The sequence below is a fragment of the Eulemur rufifrons genome, chromosome 6 (genome assembly GCF_041146395.1).
Source record: "Eulemur rufifrons isolate Redbay chromosome 6, OSU_ERuf_1, whole genome shotgun sequence".
Classification (NCBI taxonomy): domain Eukaryota; kingdom Metazoa; phylum Chordata; class Mammalia; order Primates; family Lemuridae; genus Eulemur; species Eulemur rufifrons.
In genome coordinates, this window is record NC_090988.1 from 60327826 (window position 1) to 60340273 (window position 12448).

The following is a 12448-nucleotide window of genomic DNA, read 5'->3' on the forward strand; positions in this document are numbered from 1 at the left end:
TATTTGGGAATTGAGAAGATAAATGTTAGCCCAGATTGGGAGATAAAGAACTTTACAAGAAAACATTTCCTATAAAAGGGGAGGGAATCCCATCACACTCAAACATTATATACATTAAGATAAAAGCCAAATGGCTTTTTTTTTTTTTTTTGAGACAGAGTCTCACTCTGTTGCCCAGGCTAGAGTGAGTGCCGTGGCGTCAGCCTAGCTCACAGCAACCTCAAACTCCTGAGCTCAAGCGATCCTCCTGTCTCAGCCTCCCGAGTAGCTGGGACTACAGGCATGCACCACCATGCCCGGCTAATTTTTTCTATATATATTTTTAGCTGTCCATATAATTTCTTTCTATTTTTAGTAGAGATGGGGTCTCGCTCTTGCTCAGGCTGGTCTCGAACTCCTGAGCTCAAACGATCCGCCCACGTCGGCCTCCCAGAGTGCTAGGATTACAGGCGTGAGCCACCGCGCCCGGCCTAAATGGCTTTTTTAATATGTCTCCCTTGGCCTCTTGGAGATTTTTCTAACTACCGTCTGCTGTATACTGTAGGGCATTACTATTTCGGTAGTTTTCTTTCAAGAGGTTTCTTTTGCTAGTTGATTGTTGCTTCAGGTACTTATCCTATTGCACTTTGCGAGAATGCCTTTAAGACTGGTCTGTTTTGGGTAATTAGTTATTAGTGGAAATAGTTCTGTTGCAAACAGTACTTACTAATAATTCTTATAGCATGCCAAATGCTAGTGACTTCAGCTGGCTTAGACATAAGCAGTTCTTCAGGAAAATCAGCAAGAAAAAATCAAGCAACCCTATCAAAAAGTGGGCAAATGACATGAATAGAAACTTCTCGAAAGAAGATATAAGAATGGCTAACAAACATATGAAAAAGTGCTCAACATCCCTAATCACCAGAGAAATGCAAATCAAAACCACAATGAGATATCACTTAACCCCAGTGAGAATGGCCTTTATCAAAAAAACCCAAAACAACACATGTTGGCGTGGGTGTGGAGAGACAGGAACACTAATACACTGCTGGTGGGACTGCAAACTAGTGCAACCCCTGTGGAAAGCATTATGGAGGTATCTTAAACAGATTCAAGTAGACCTGCCATTTGACCCAGCAATCCCATTACTGGGCATATACCCAAAGGAAAAAAGGTCATTCTGTAACAAAGACACATGTACCCGAATGTTTATAGCAGCACAATTCACAATAGCAAAGATGTGGAAACAACCCAAATGCCCATCAATACATGATTGGATTAGTAAGCTGTGGTATATGTATACCATGGAATATTACTCAGCTATAAGGAATGATGAAGATACGACATCTCTATGGTTCTCCTGGAGAGAGTTGGAACCCATTATATTAAATGAAGTATCCCAAGAATGGAAAAACAAGCATCACATGTACTCACCAGAAAATTGGTTTCCCTGAACGTCACCTAAATACACATCTGGGAACGACACCAATCGGATATCAGACTGAGGTTGGGGGCGGGGGAGGGGATGGGGGTATGCCTACACAATGAGTGCATTGTGCACCCTTTGGGGAAAGGTAACACTTGAAGGTGCTGACTCGGGAAGGGGGGTATGGGGAAGGGAGGGATATATACCTACATGATGGATGCAACGCGCACTACCTGGGGAACAGACATGCCTGGAGCTCTGACTTGGGAGGAAAGGCGGTACAGGGGCAACGTATGTAACCTGCAATTCTGTATCCCCCATAACAATAAGATGAAATTAAAAGGAAAAAAAAAAAAGAAATAAGCAGTTCTGCTGGGTATAGTGCTTGTGCCTGTAATCCTAACACTCTGGGAGACTGTGGAGGGAGGATGGCTTGAGCCCAGGAGTTTGAGGTTGCAATGAGCTATGATGATGCCATTGCACTCTACCCAGGGTGATAGAGCGAGACTGTCTCAAAAAAGAAAAAAAAAATACTGCAAGGAAATATACCAAGATGTTAACAATAGTTTTCTCTGGATGGTAGAAGTATAGCTCACTTGAACTTTTTCTCTTTAAGTATGATATTCACACTCCTCTAATATACCTGTATTACTGTTAAAATACATGAAAAATTAATAATGAAAATTTTAAAATAATAGCTGATTTTTAAAGGATTCATAGAGGCTCTTCTTTTTTCTTGAGACATAAACTTTCTATTCTAATTATCTTTTATTTCCTTTTCTTTTAGTTTTATTAAGATATATTTCACGTACTAGAAAATTCACCCATTTAGAGTGTGTACAGCTCAGTGGTTTTTACTAAATTTGAAAAGTTAAGCAATCATCATCACAATTTTAATTTTAGAACTTTGTAAACACCCTGAAAAGACTTAGTTCCTTTTAATTCTGTTCATATATTTTAGTAGTATGAATTCTTTTATAAATCCTGTAATATTTTCCATGTGAACCTAGTGCTGTCAGTTCAAAAGGCATATAAGGGCTGGGCACGGTGGCTCACGCCTGTAATCCTAGCACTCTGGGAGGCCGAGGTGGGCGGATCATTTGAGCTCAGGAGTTCGAGACCAGCCTGAGCAAGAGCGAGGCCCCATCTCTACTAAAAATAGAAAGAAATTATATGGACAGCTAAAAATATATATAGAAAAAATTAGCCGGGCATGGTGGCGCATGCCTGTAGTCCCAGCTACTCGGGAGGCTGAGGCAGGAAGATCGCTTGAGCCCAGGAGTTTGAGGTTGCTGTGAGCTAGGCTGACGCCACGGCACTCACTCTAGCCCGGGGCAACAAAAGCAAGACTCTGCCTCAAAAAAAAAAAAGGCATGTAAGACATAGGCCTTGACTTCACAGAGCTGTTAGGGTAATAAGGAAGAGAAGGAAACATAAATATACTTAAAATGAGACAGTTGGTTCAAGTGTCATGTCAGTGATATAGGCCAAATATTACCTGTGCAATTGAGAATCAGCTCTATTAAGAATAATGAAGGCCGAGCACAGTGGCTCACACTTATACTCCTAGCACCTTGGGAGGCCGAGGCAGGAGGATCAGTTGAGGTCAGGAGTTCAAGACCAGCCTGAGCAAGAGCAAGACCCCATCTCTGCAAAAAGTAGAAAATTAGCCAGGTGCAGTGTACCAGCTACTCTGGAGGCTGAGGCAGGAGGATCATTTGAGCCCAGGTGTTTGAGGTTGCAGTGAGCTATGATGACACCACTGTACTCTAGCCAGAGTGACAGAGTGAGACTCTGTCTCAAAAAAAAAAGAGAGGAAAAAAAAAGTTTCAAGGAGAAGTTTGTCTTCTATACTGTTATAATCTAATGCAGTTCCCTCACCCTCATACTAGCCTCTGTAACTCCTTCATTCTCTCACTTTACCATTTAAACATGTGTAATACTATGGTAAGTCATTACCCAGAATGGTGAGGATTTAACCGATTCCCAGAGTTAAATAGCTGTCTTCCAAAAGAGCTATTTTGTTACATACAGTATAGTAAGAAATAAGTTTTTAAAATGTATCTATCCTGGAAAATATTTTTAATATAAATATATAAATGTATTAAGTCATAATTTTGTACAGATTGAAAAATATCTGGGCTTGAAAATGGGGGAAACACTTATTTCATAGCCTAAATATTTAGTAATATAAATGAAGAATTTTTGTTTATCAGTTCTTATACCAGGAATTCTGTAAAGCATATTTACTTCCTTAAGGATGGGGACAAAAAGCATGAGGCAATTAAAAATATGTTCATGAAATTTTTATTTACCAACAACTTCATGTTAATCTGCAAAGGGTGGCCGGGCGCGGTGGCTCACGCCTGTAATCCTAGCACTCTGGGAGGCCGAGGTGGGCGGATCGTTTGAGCTCAGGAGTTCGAGACCAGCCTGAGCAAGAGTGAGACCCCGTCTCTACTAAAAATAGAAAGAAATTATATGGACAACTAAAATATATATATACAAAAAATTAGCCGGGCATGGTGGTGCATGCCTGTAGTCCCAGCTACTCGGGAGGCTGAGGCAGGAGGATCGCTTGAGCCCAGGAGTTTGAGGTTGCTGTGAGCTAGGCTGAAGCCACGGCACTCACTCTAGCCCGGGCAACAGAGTGAGAGTCTGTCTCAAAAAAAAAAAAAAAAAAAAAAAAATGTCTGCAAATGGTGAGGCGTGGCAGAATCTCTTATGGAAATAAGATATTTCCCTTTAACAGAAACCAAAGAGATTCTAATAGCTCTTTGGAAAAAAGCCAATCAGGGTCATCTGCTTAATTTTTGTTATGCCTTTTATTTTAAGATTTCACTTTCAGCCTGTAATATCTGTAGTATCTTCTCAGTCATGAAGATCTTTTTTCTGTTATTTTGAAACTTTTATAATATAAAAAAGGCTCTGGCAGAGTCATTTTTGAGCCACGTGTGACAATCTGCAGAGATAGGAGGTTGCAACACTATCACCATATGGCCCACAAAGCGGAAAGTCATTCTTCACTTTTTATGGTATCCAATTTCTAAAATAGGTGGTCATCTCTAAAAAGCCTTTAAAATCAGTACCATTGTTGGAAGTATTGTGGCTACATCTCAGAAAAATTACCTTCTAGTGAATATAAATACAAACTAAGATCATATGGACTGTAATGTTTCCTACAGGTGACTTAAATAACCTAATTTCCTCTTTTTGATTGCTTTTGAAATAGAAAATGCTTTTGACATTGTTTTAGGACATGTGTCTTAAAAAAATAGAATTATCCCTTGAGTATGTCAAGGAATATCTGCATATAATGAAGGTACTACTTGGGTTGGTTTTCTAGAGTAGGAATAGATTTGTGAGCTCCAGCTGTGTGTTCTTATAGCTCTCCTTTTAACTACTGTACTTCCAGAGCTGCGGACTTCAACTATGAAACAGAATTAACCTGACTCAGAGTGATAGAATCTTAGTAAAGTGATGACCTGAGTCTGGAAACCCACATTACAGTTTTATATTTTTTATTCTGAAAATAGTAATTTCATCTATTTTATTTCTGTATAAATAATTTAAATCATACTTTTTGTTTATCTAGATTGTCTTACAAGGACATGCAACCAGAGTAACTGCTAAATCTCAACAGAGTGGAGAGAAAGCATTTCGATGTGAATATGATGGATGTGGAAAATTATATACGACAGCTCATCATCTTAAGGTATATATAAAAGAAAAGCTGTATCTAGTTATGGGAATACCTAGGACATTAAATACTAATGTGATACACTAGTATCATTCAGACACTACTGTTTTCTCCCACTTATCAATATACTGACACTCATATACAGACACATAAAAGCCTATGCAGACTTTAGAAGCTGTCGATTTTTTAAGGGCTTGGAGTGTGTTTTTTCATCTCTGTATTCCTAATGTCTAACATACTGGCTGGCACATGATAGATACTCTATATATTTGAATAATCTTTCAAATATTTGGGCCACTGAGGTGGTAGGATCATTTGAGGCCAGGAGTTTGAGACCAGCCTGAGCAAGAGCGAGACCCTGTCTCTGTACAAACTAGAAAAATTAGCTGGGCGTGGTGATGCAAGCCTGTAGTCCCTACTTTGGAGGCTGAGGCAAGAAGATTGCTTGAGTCCAGCACTTTGAGGTTGCAGTGAGCTATGATGATGCCACTGCACTCTAGCCTGGGTGACAGAGCGAGACCCTGTCTCAAGAACAAAAAAAAATTGGGGCCAAATATTTTTATTTTTATTTATTTATTTTTTTAAGACAGAGTCTCACTCTGTTGCCCTGAGTAGAGTGCCGTGATGTCAGCCTGACTCACAGCAACCTCAAACTCCTGGGCTCAAATGATCCTCCTGCCTCAGCCACCCGAGTAGCTGGTACTACAGGTGTGCGCCTCGTGAAGGCTGGCTAAGTTTTCTATTTTTAGTAGAGACAGGGTCTCGCTGTTGCTCAGGCTGGTCTTGAACTCCTGAGCTCAAACGATCCTCCCATCTTGGTCTCTCAGAGTGCTAGGATTATAGGCGTAAGCCACCTTGCCTGGCCCAAGTGTTTTTATTTTAATTGCTGCTAAAGACAACAGAACATACCATGTCTCACAACAATAAAAGGTAAGATTTATTGAATAACTTACAATGTGTCAGAAAGTATGCACTTAGCATATTGGAGTAGTGGCCCTAGAGCTCATCTCTACTATTTATCAGTGTGTAATCTTGGCGTGTTAGTTGACCTCTTAGTACCTCATTTTCCTCATCTATAAAATTGGATCGTAAAAGTACCTCCCTCACAAAGTGGTTGTGAGAATTAGATAAGTTAATACTGTATCTGTAAAGTACTGAAAAATAGTGCCTAATATGTGGTAAAGCTTCAGTAAATGTTGGCCGTTGTCATGATTACTCATTTGTTGCAGCAACGCAGTAGATACTATTATGTCCCCACTCTACAGAGAGGACTTTGGGACTTAGAGAAGGCTAGTGCCTATGGCTACACCACTAAGCAGTGGCAAAGCCTTGCGTCAGATCTAGGCCCCTCTAGCAGCAGCCTCCACACTCTTAACCTTACATTGTGTAGCCTCTCCCTGCACGCTGCCCCTGCTGCTTCTCATCATGTGTATGTGTCATGCAAACAAACATGGGCCACTTTGACCATTTTCTAGAAAAACTCAAAGGTCGAATGTTCCTGTTCCTTGTTTAAAATAAGTACTTCTTAATATGTAACCTTTAAAATACTGAGAATTATTGGGTTATGGTTTTTGTGAAGTTATCTTTTTTTTTAAAAAAAAGTATACAACAAAATCATTCAGCAGTGAGGGGAAAAAAATAGGTCTATGTTGAGACCGTCTACCTGAGGTATACGTAAAGGAAATAGAATCATGCCTGCGTTTTAATAACAGGTCCATGAGAGGTCACACACAGGGGACCGGCCTTATCAGTGTGAACACCAAGGCTGTGGGAAAGCATTTGCAACAGGTAAAAATGTAAAATTTCTTTGTTTCTTTGTTCTGATTAGGGGGTCAAGCAGAGATGGGCCAGGGCAGGAACTGACCCCTCCCTAGCTGTTGTGTGAATCTGCAGAAGCACATAACTAGTTTTTCAGTCTCTCTCTTAGCAGCCTTTTGTCCTGCGTGATCTACACCCCCTCTCTGTTCTCGTTTTTCTCCACAGACTTGTCTCTGCCTCCTGTGTTCAATACTTTTCATTCCATACCCTGTTTCTTTTAGCAGGAAATTAAAAGCCTAACTTTAAAAGCTGACATAGAATTTAACATTAGGACAGATCTCAGAGAACCATGGAGTACTGGAATTTAGCAGTGGATGGGGCCTCTCCAGGGACACATTCAGCAGGGCCAGGACTGGTACCAGGCCTCCTGCCTTCCATTCCTTATTCCATGTCTGGATTCCCACTTCAAGCTTTTGGCATATGAGTTGTAAACAACATCTAATAAAATTGGGGCACTTTAAAAAAAGAAACACACAACCTCTTCCAGACAGAGATGAAACTATTGAATTTTCAGCATCACAGTCCTGAGCTGTCCATGCTCTTACATTTCAAATAGTTATTCTGTTGTATTTGCCTAGTATTTTATCCTTGACATTTAGTATATTTTTCAATAGCTTAATCTCAATGTGCATGTTTAGAGGAGTATCGTATAATTAAATTTCTTTTAAATTTTTCTTAAAGGTTATGGATTAAAAAGTCATGTCAGAACTCATACAGGAGAAAAGCCATATCGATGTTCAGAAGATAATTGTACTAAATCTTTCAAAACTTCTGGAGATCTGCAGAAACATATCAGAACTCATACAGGTACTACTGTGAACAGAATGTCTTATCTAGGCCAGGAATTCTTAACCTTCAGGGAGGGAACTTGGGGAAGGAGTCCCTAGAAGAATTTCAGGAAATGAGCATCAAGGGCTTCTCTTAAACTCCTAAAATTCCATGCAATTTGCTGTTTGTGCATGTCTGCTTCTTTCCAGTGAGATCCTTAACTCTGTTAGATTCTCAGAAGGGTCCATGTCTCAAAAAAGATTAGCAGTGGCCTCACACCTCCAGCCCTTTCAGTTTCCAGGAATTGTCTGGGCAACAAATTTATTTACCTTGGATTCACAGCTAATTAGTAGCCAAACTGAGACCAGAAAGAAAGACACCCAATTCTTTCTCAGTTTAATATTGCTTCTCCTACATTAAGCTGCTGCTAAAGAAAGTGTCTGAACCCCTAACAGCCTCACAGAAGACTTTTATTTCTTTGTGATCATTTCTCCTCCCCTTTACATTTCCTTATCTCCTTTTCCTCCATAGTACTTTATTCTTATCTCCTTTTCCTTCCCCTCTTCTCCTTATACTTGATTGCTTATGGAATTAGTATTATAAAGGTAATTATTTGCTTTTAATCAGAGCTGGAAAAAATTCAGAAACTGTTGATAAGAGATGCCATTATAAGCTGTTGACTAAATAATAAAGCAATAAGATAATTCCATTTGGGATTTTATTATAGTACAGATGTTTTAAACATGATGTGATAATTGTGTCACTGAATGCTGTAATTTCTGTACTTCTAAATATTCTGAAATAGTTTAGCAAATTTCCATGTAGGATTTTTCTAGCCTTTAAGGTTTAACCTTTAGCTCAAATATGACCCCACATTGGCTATACTTTACAATATTCAGGAACAGAGCTGTAAGTCTCTGCTTCTGTCTCATTCATGTACTTATTTTTATTCATTGTACTGGAAGAAAGTGTTCCTAAGCTCCTGCAAATTCTATTTACATTTGCAATATAACCAAACTTGTTATATAAAAACTATATAAAACCAATAATCTAGTTCTATTAATATTGATCAAAAATATCAGAATTATGATTCTTTTGATAGTATTCATTTTTTAAAATCATGATATTTTCATTAGTATAATGTTGGATTGAATAAAGGGCCTAGGAATTTTTATTGTAAACACAGATGATTTCAGTGCAAAAACAAAGCAGGGTGTTACAGAATCAGAGTAGTAGTATTTATAGTACAATGAAAATTGTTCTAAAATAGTTGATTCCTTACCATAGCATGTCAAAGCTGGGAAGACTTTAGAGGTCATCTAGACCCATAGAAGAGAAGAGACTTGCCCAAGATAAACTCCTTGTTCTCCTTAGGCTGACATAATAAACAAAACTTTCATGAAAGACAGGATCAAAGATTCCTGTTCCTTTTTAAATGGTTTCATACTTGAAGGCAGAAATCTTTTGGAATGGTTTTCATCAACAGGGATATTGTAATTTCATTTGACCAAAAGAAAAATAACAAACTTACCATATATGTAGATAAATATCTATATCTAGCTACACATACATATATAGAGAGAATTTTTTTTTCTGCCCTGAAAATTGTTTGCTTGATGTGAGGTCATTCTAGAAAAGGACACATGGGAATCAAAAGGAAAGGCTACTTCCTGCTTGACAGTTTGAAGGCCTTTTGTGTTCCAAGGTTGTATAAGGCAAATATGAATGAAAGGAACATAATTGGCAGAGTAGACTTTTCAGATGTTTAGATTACAAGAATAGTAGTATGTTCAGCAAGTATTTTTGATACACATTATGTGGTAGGCACTAGATTTTTAAAAGACCAAAAATTATTTTCCTTCAAGGTATTATAGCATAAATGAAGTAGGAGATAACCTTTTAGGGGATTCAGTTAGGGGCTCTTCTAACTTAATCCTTATTCTTGACTCTTTTTCTTTTGTATTTCTTTCTGATACTTCTTTCTCTGCTTTTCTCAGCTCATTTTTTAATATACCAACCTGAATGATTCCATCTTGGAGAGTCATGTAATCAGTGATGAATTTTAAATACCATTCAGGGTTTCTTAGGTAAATTTAAGTTTGAAGTAGAAGGTGCTGTTTTCAGAAAAAAAGAAATGCCTGCAAGGGAAGCTCAACACAAGAAGGCTAGGATCCTGAGCATGATCCCAGGCAGTATTGAAGGATAAGACATTTCCATTTTCTTTATATTTTTGCAACATTTAATTTGTTACCCTTTGTGTTTTCAGGAGAAAGGCCCTTTAAATGTCCCTTTGAAGGCTGCGGTCGGTCCTTTACAACATCAAATATCAGAAAAGTGCATGTTAGGACACACACAGGAGAAAGACCTTATTACTGCACAGAGCCAGGATGCGGGAGGGCATTTGCCAGTGCAACCAATTATAAAAACCACGTGAGGATACACACAGGTAACAGTCTCTGATCTCTTGGTCTTTTATCTTTCAAAGCTCAGTTTAGTTCCTGCCTCTTCCAGAAACCGTTTCCATTAATCTCTTCCGTCCTTCTACCACTTGGCATAGTGGAAAGAGATAAAACAAATTTAAAAAGTTCACCTTAACATTCATATATTCGTGTCTTCAACAAACAGTTATTGAGCATCTATTGTGTGTTCTCCTGCCAGGCATCAGAGATAGGTAAGACGTTGTCAGGGGCAGCTACTTGAGGAAAGATAGTAGACATAGAGTTGCTGCAGTGTCTCCCATTTTATGAACAATACGCTGTGAAAGCAGAGAGGGAAGCAGTCATTTCTGTGGGAATGGAAGAACCATTCTAGGAATGCTTTCCAGGGCAAATTTGACCTACAGACTGAATGCTGAAGTTTGCCAGGTAAAGGGAAGGATATTTCTGGCAGGGGAAATGTCTTGGGTAAAGCACAAAGGATGATACTGGTGGTGGTTCCATATGACTTGAGAGCATAGAGTTCATGTAGAAGATTTGTACAAGGTAAGGTCAGAGAAGTAGTCAGAGGCCTTGTGTGTTGTGCTGTCCATGCATGGTAAGGGTGGTTCTTAATCTGGACTTTTTGGAGCTTGTTGGCAAGAGGGAGTGGGGTAGTCTATGAATATATTCTCTTTTGGTAAACAGCTTTATTGAGATATAATTCACATACTATATAATTCATCCATTTAAAGTATATGAGAGGATGGGCGTGGTGGCTCACGCCTGTAATCCTAGCACTCTGGGAGGCCGAGGTGGGAGGATCGTTTGAGCTCAGGAGTTCAAGACCAGCCTGAGCAAGAGCGAGGCCTCGTCTCTACTAACAATAGAAAGAAATTATATGGACAGCTAAAAATACATATAGAAAAAATTAGCCAGGCATGGTGGTGCATGCCTGTTGTCCCAGCTACTCGGGAGACTGAGGCAGGAGGATTGCTTGAGCTCAGGAGTTTGAGGTTGCTGTGACCTAAGCTGATGCCACGGCACTCTAGCCTGGGCAACAGAGTGAGACTCTGTCTCAAAAATAAATAAAATAAAATAAAGTATATGAGGCCGGGTGTGTTGGCTCACGCCTGTAATCCTAGCACTTTGAGAGGCCAAGGTACAAGGATTGCTTGAGCTCCAGAGTTCAATACAAGCCTGAGCAACATGGGGATACCCTGTCTCTACAAAAAAATAGAAAAATTAGCCAGGCTTGGTGGAGATGCACCTTTAGTCCCAGCTACTCAGAAGGGAGGCTGAGGCAGGAGGATCGCTTGAGCCCTGGAGTTTGAGATTGCAATGCAGTGAGCTGTAATGATGCTACTGACTCTAGCCCCTGCAACAGAGCAAGACTCTCAAAAAAAAAAAAAAAAGCTCAATCTAAATCCGTTCACTTCTTGGCTGTGGTTTGGTGCCACCTAGTGGCAGTTTCTGCTCTAGTCTAAATATCAATTAGGCTGATTTTCCAAGTTGAAACTGACTGCCATTTCTTTTGCCCTCACATCTTCCCCACAACCATTCACCAAGATTAAGAACTTTAACCTGCCTACTTTGAGAATTGGAACTCGGCAGAGGACAGGAAACAACCACCAATTACTTTATGTCTAAGACTTATATTGGCTGGGTGTGGTGGCTCATGCCTGTAATCCTAGCACTCCGGGAGGCGGAGGTAGGAGGATCACTTGAGGTCAGGAGTTCAAGGCCAGCCTCAGCAAGAGCGAGGCCCCTCTCTACTTAAAAAAAAAAATAAATAAAATAAAGGAAAAAATTAACCAGGCATGGTGGTGCATGCCTGTAGTCCCAGTTACTTGGGAGGCTGAGGTATGAGGATCAATTAAGCCCAGGAGTTTGGGTTGCTGTGACGTAGGCTGACGCCATAGCACTCTAGTCCAGGCAACAGATCAAGACTTTGTCTCAAAAAGAGAGACTTATCCTAGCACTCTGGGAGGCTGAGGCGGGAGGATCGTTTGAGCTCAGGAGTTCGAGACCAGCCTGAGCAAGAGCAAGACCCCATCTCTACTGGGAAAAAAAAGGAAAGAAATTAACTGGACAACTAAAAATATATAGAAAAAATTAGCTAGGCATGGTGGTGCATGCCTGTAGTCCCAGCTACTTGGGAGGCTGAGGCAGTATGATTGCTTGAGCCCAGGAGTTTGATGTTGCTGTGAGCTATGCTGATGCCACGGCACTCTAGCCTGGGCAACAGAGTGAGACTCTGTCTCAAAAAACAAAGAACTTATATTATGTTACATTAGTATGAGATTTTACTGTTCGTGGGTGGTTTCACTATATTTAGAAATA

General features: G+C 39.8%; 1 protein-coding gene across 4 annotated transcripts in view; it reads left to right on the top strand.

The window, feature by feature from the left end:
• Positions 1–12448, top strand: part of ZNF143 (zinc finger protein 143) — a 56095-nt gene that overhangs the window by 25044 nt on the left and 18603 nt on the right. For all 4 annotated transcript variants that reach the window (XM_069469553.1, XM_069469555.1, XM_069469556.1 and 1 more), the window contains 4 exons: positions 5001–5120; positions 6818–6893; positions 7605–7730; positions 9958–10137. In XM_069469553.1, the coding sequence (XP_069325654.1) occupies positions 5001–5120; positions 6818–6893; positions 7605–7730; positions 9958–10137 (502 nt within the window). The remainder of the gene's footprint in view (positions 1–5000; positions 5121–6817; positions 6894–7604; positions 7731–9957; positions 10138–12448) is intronic.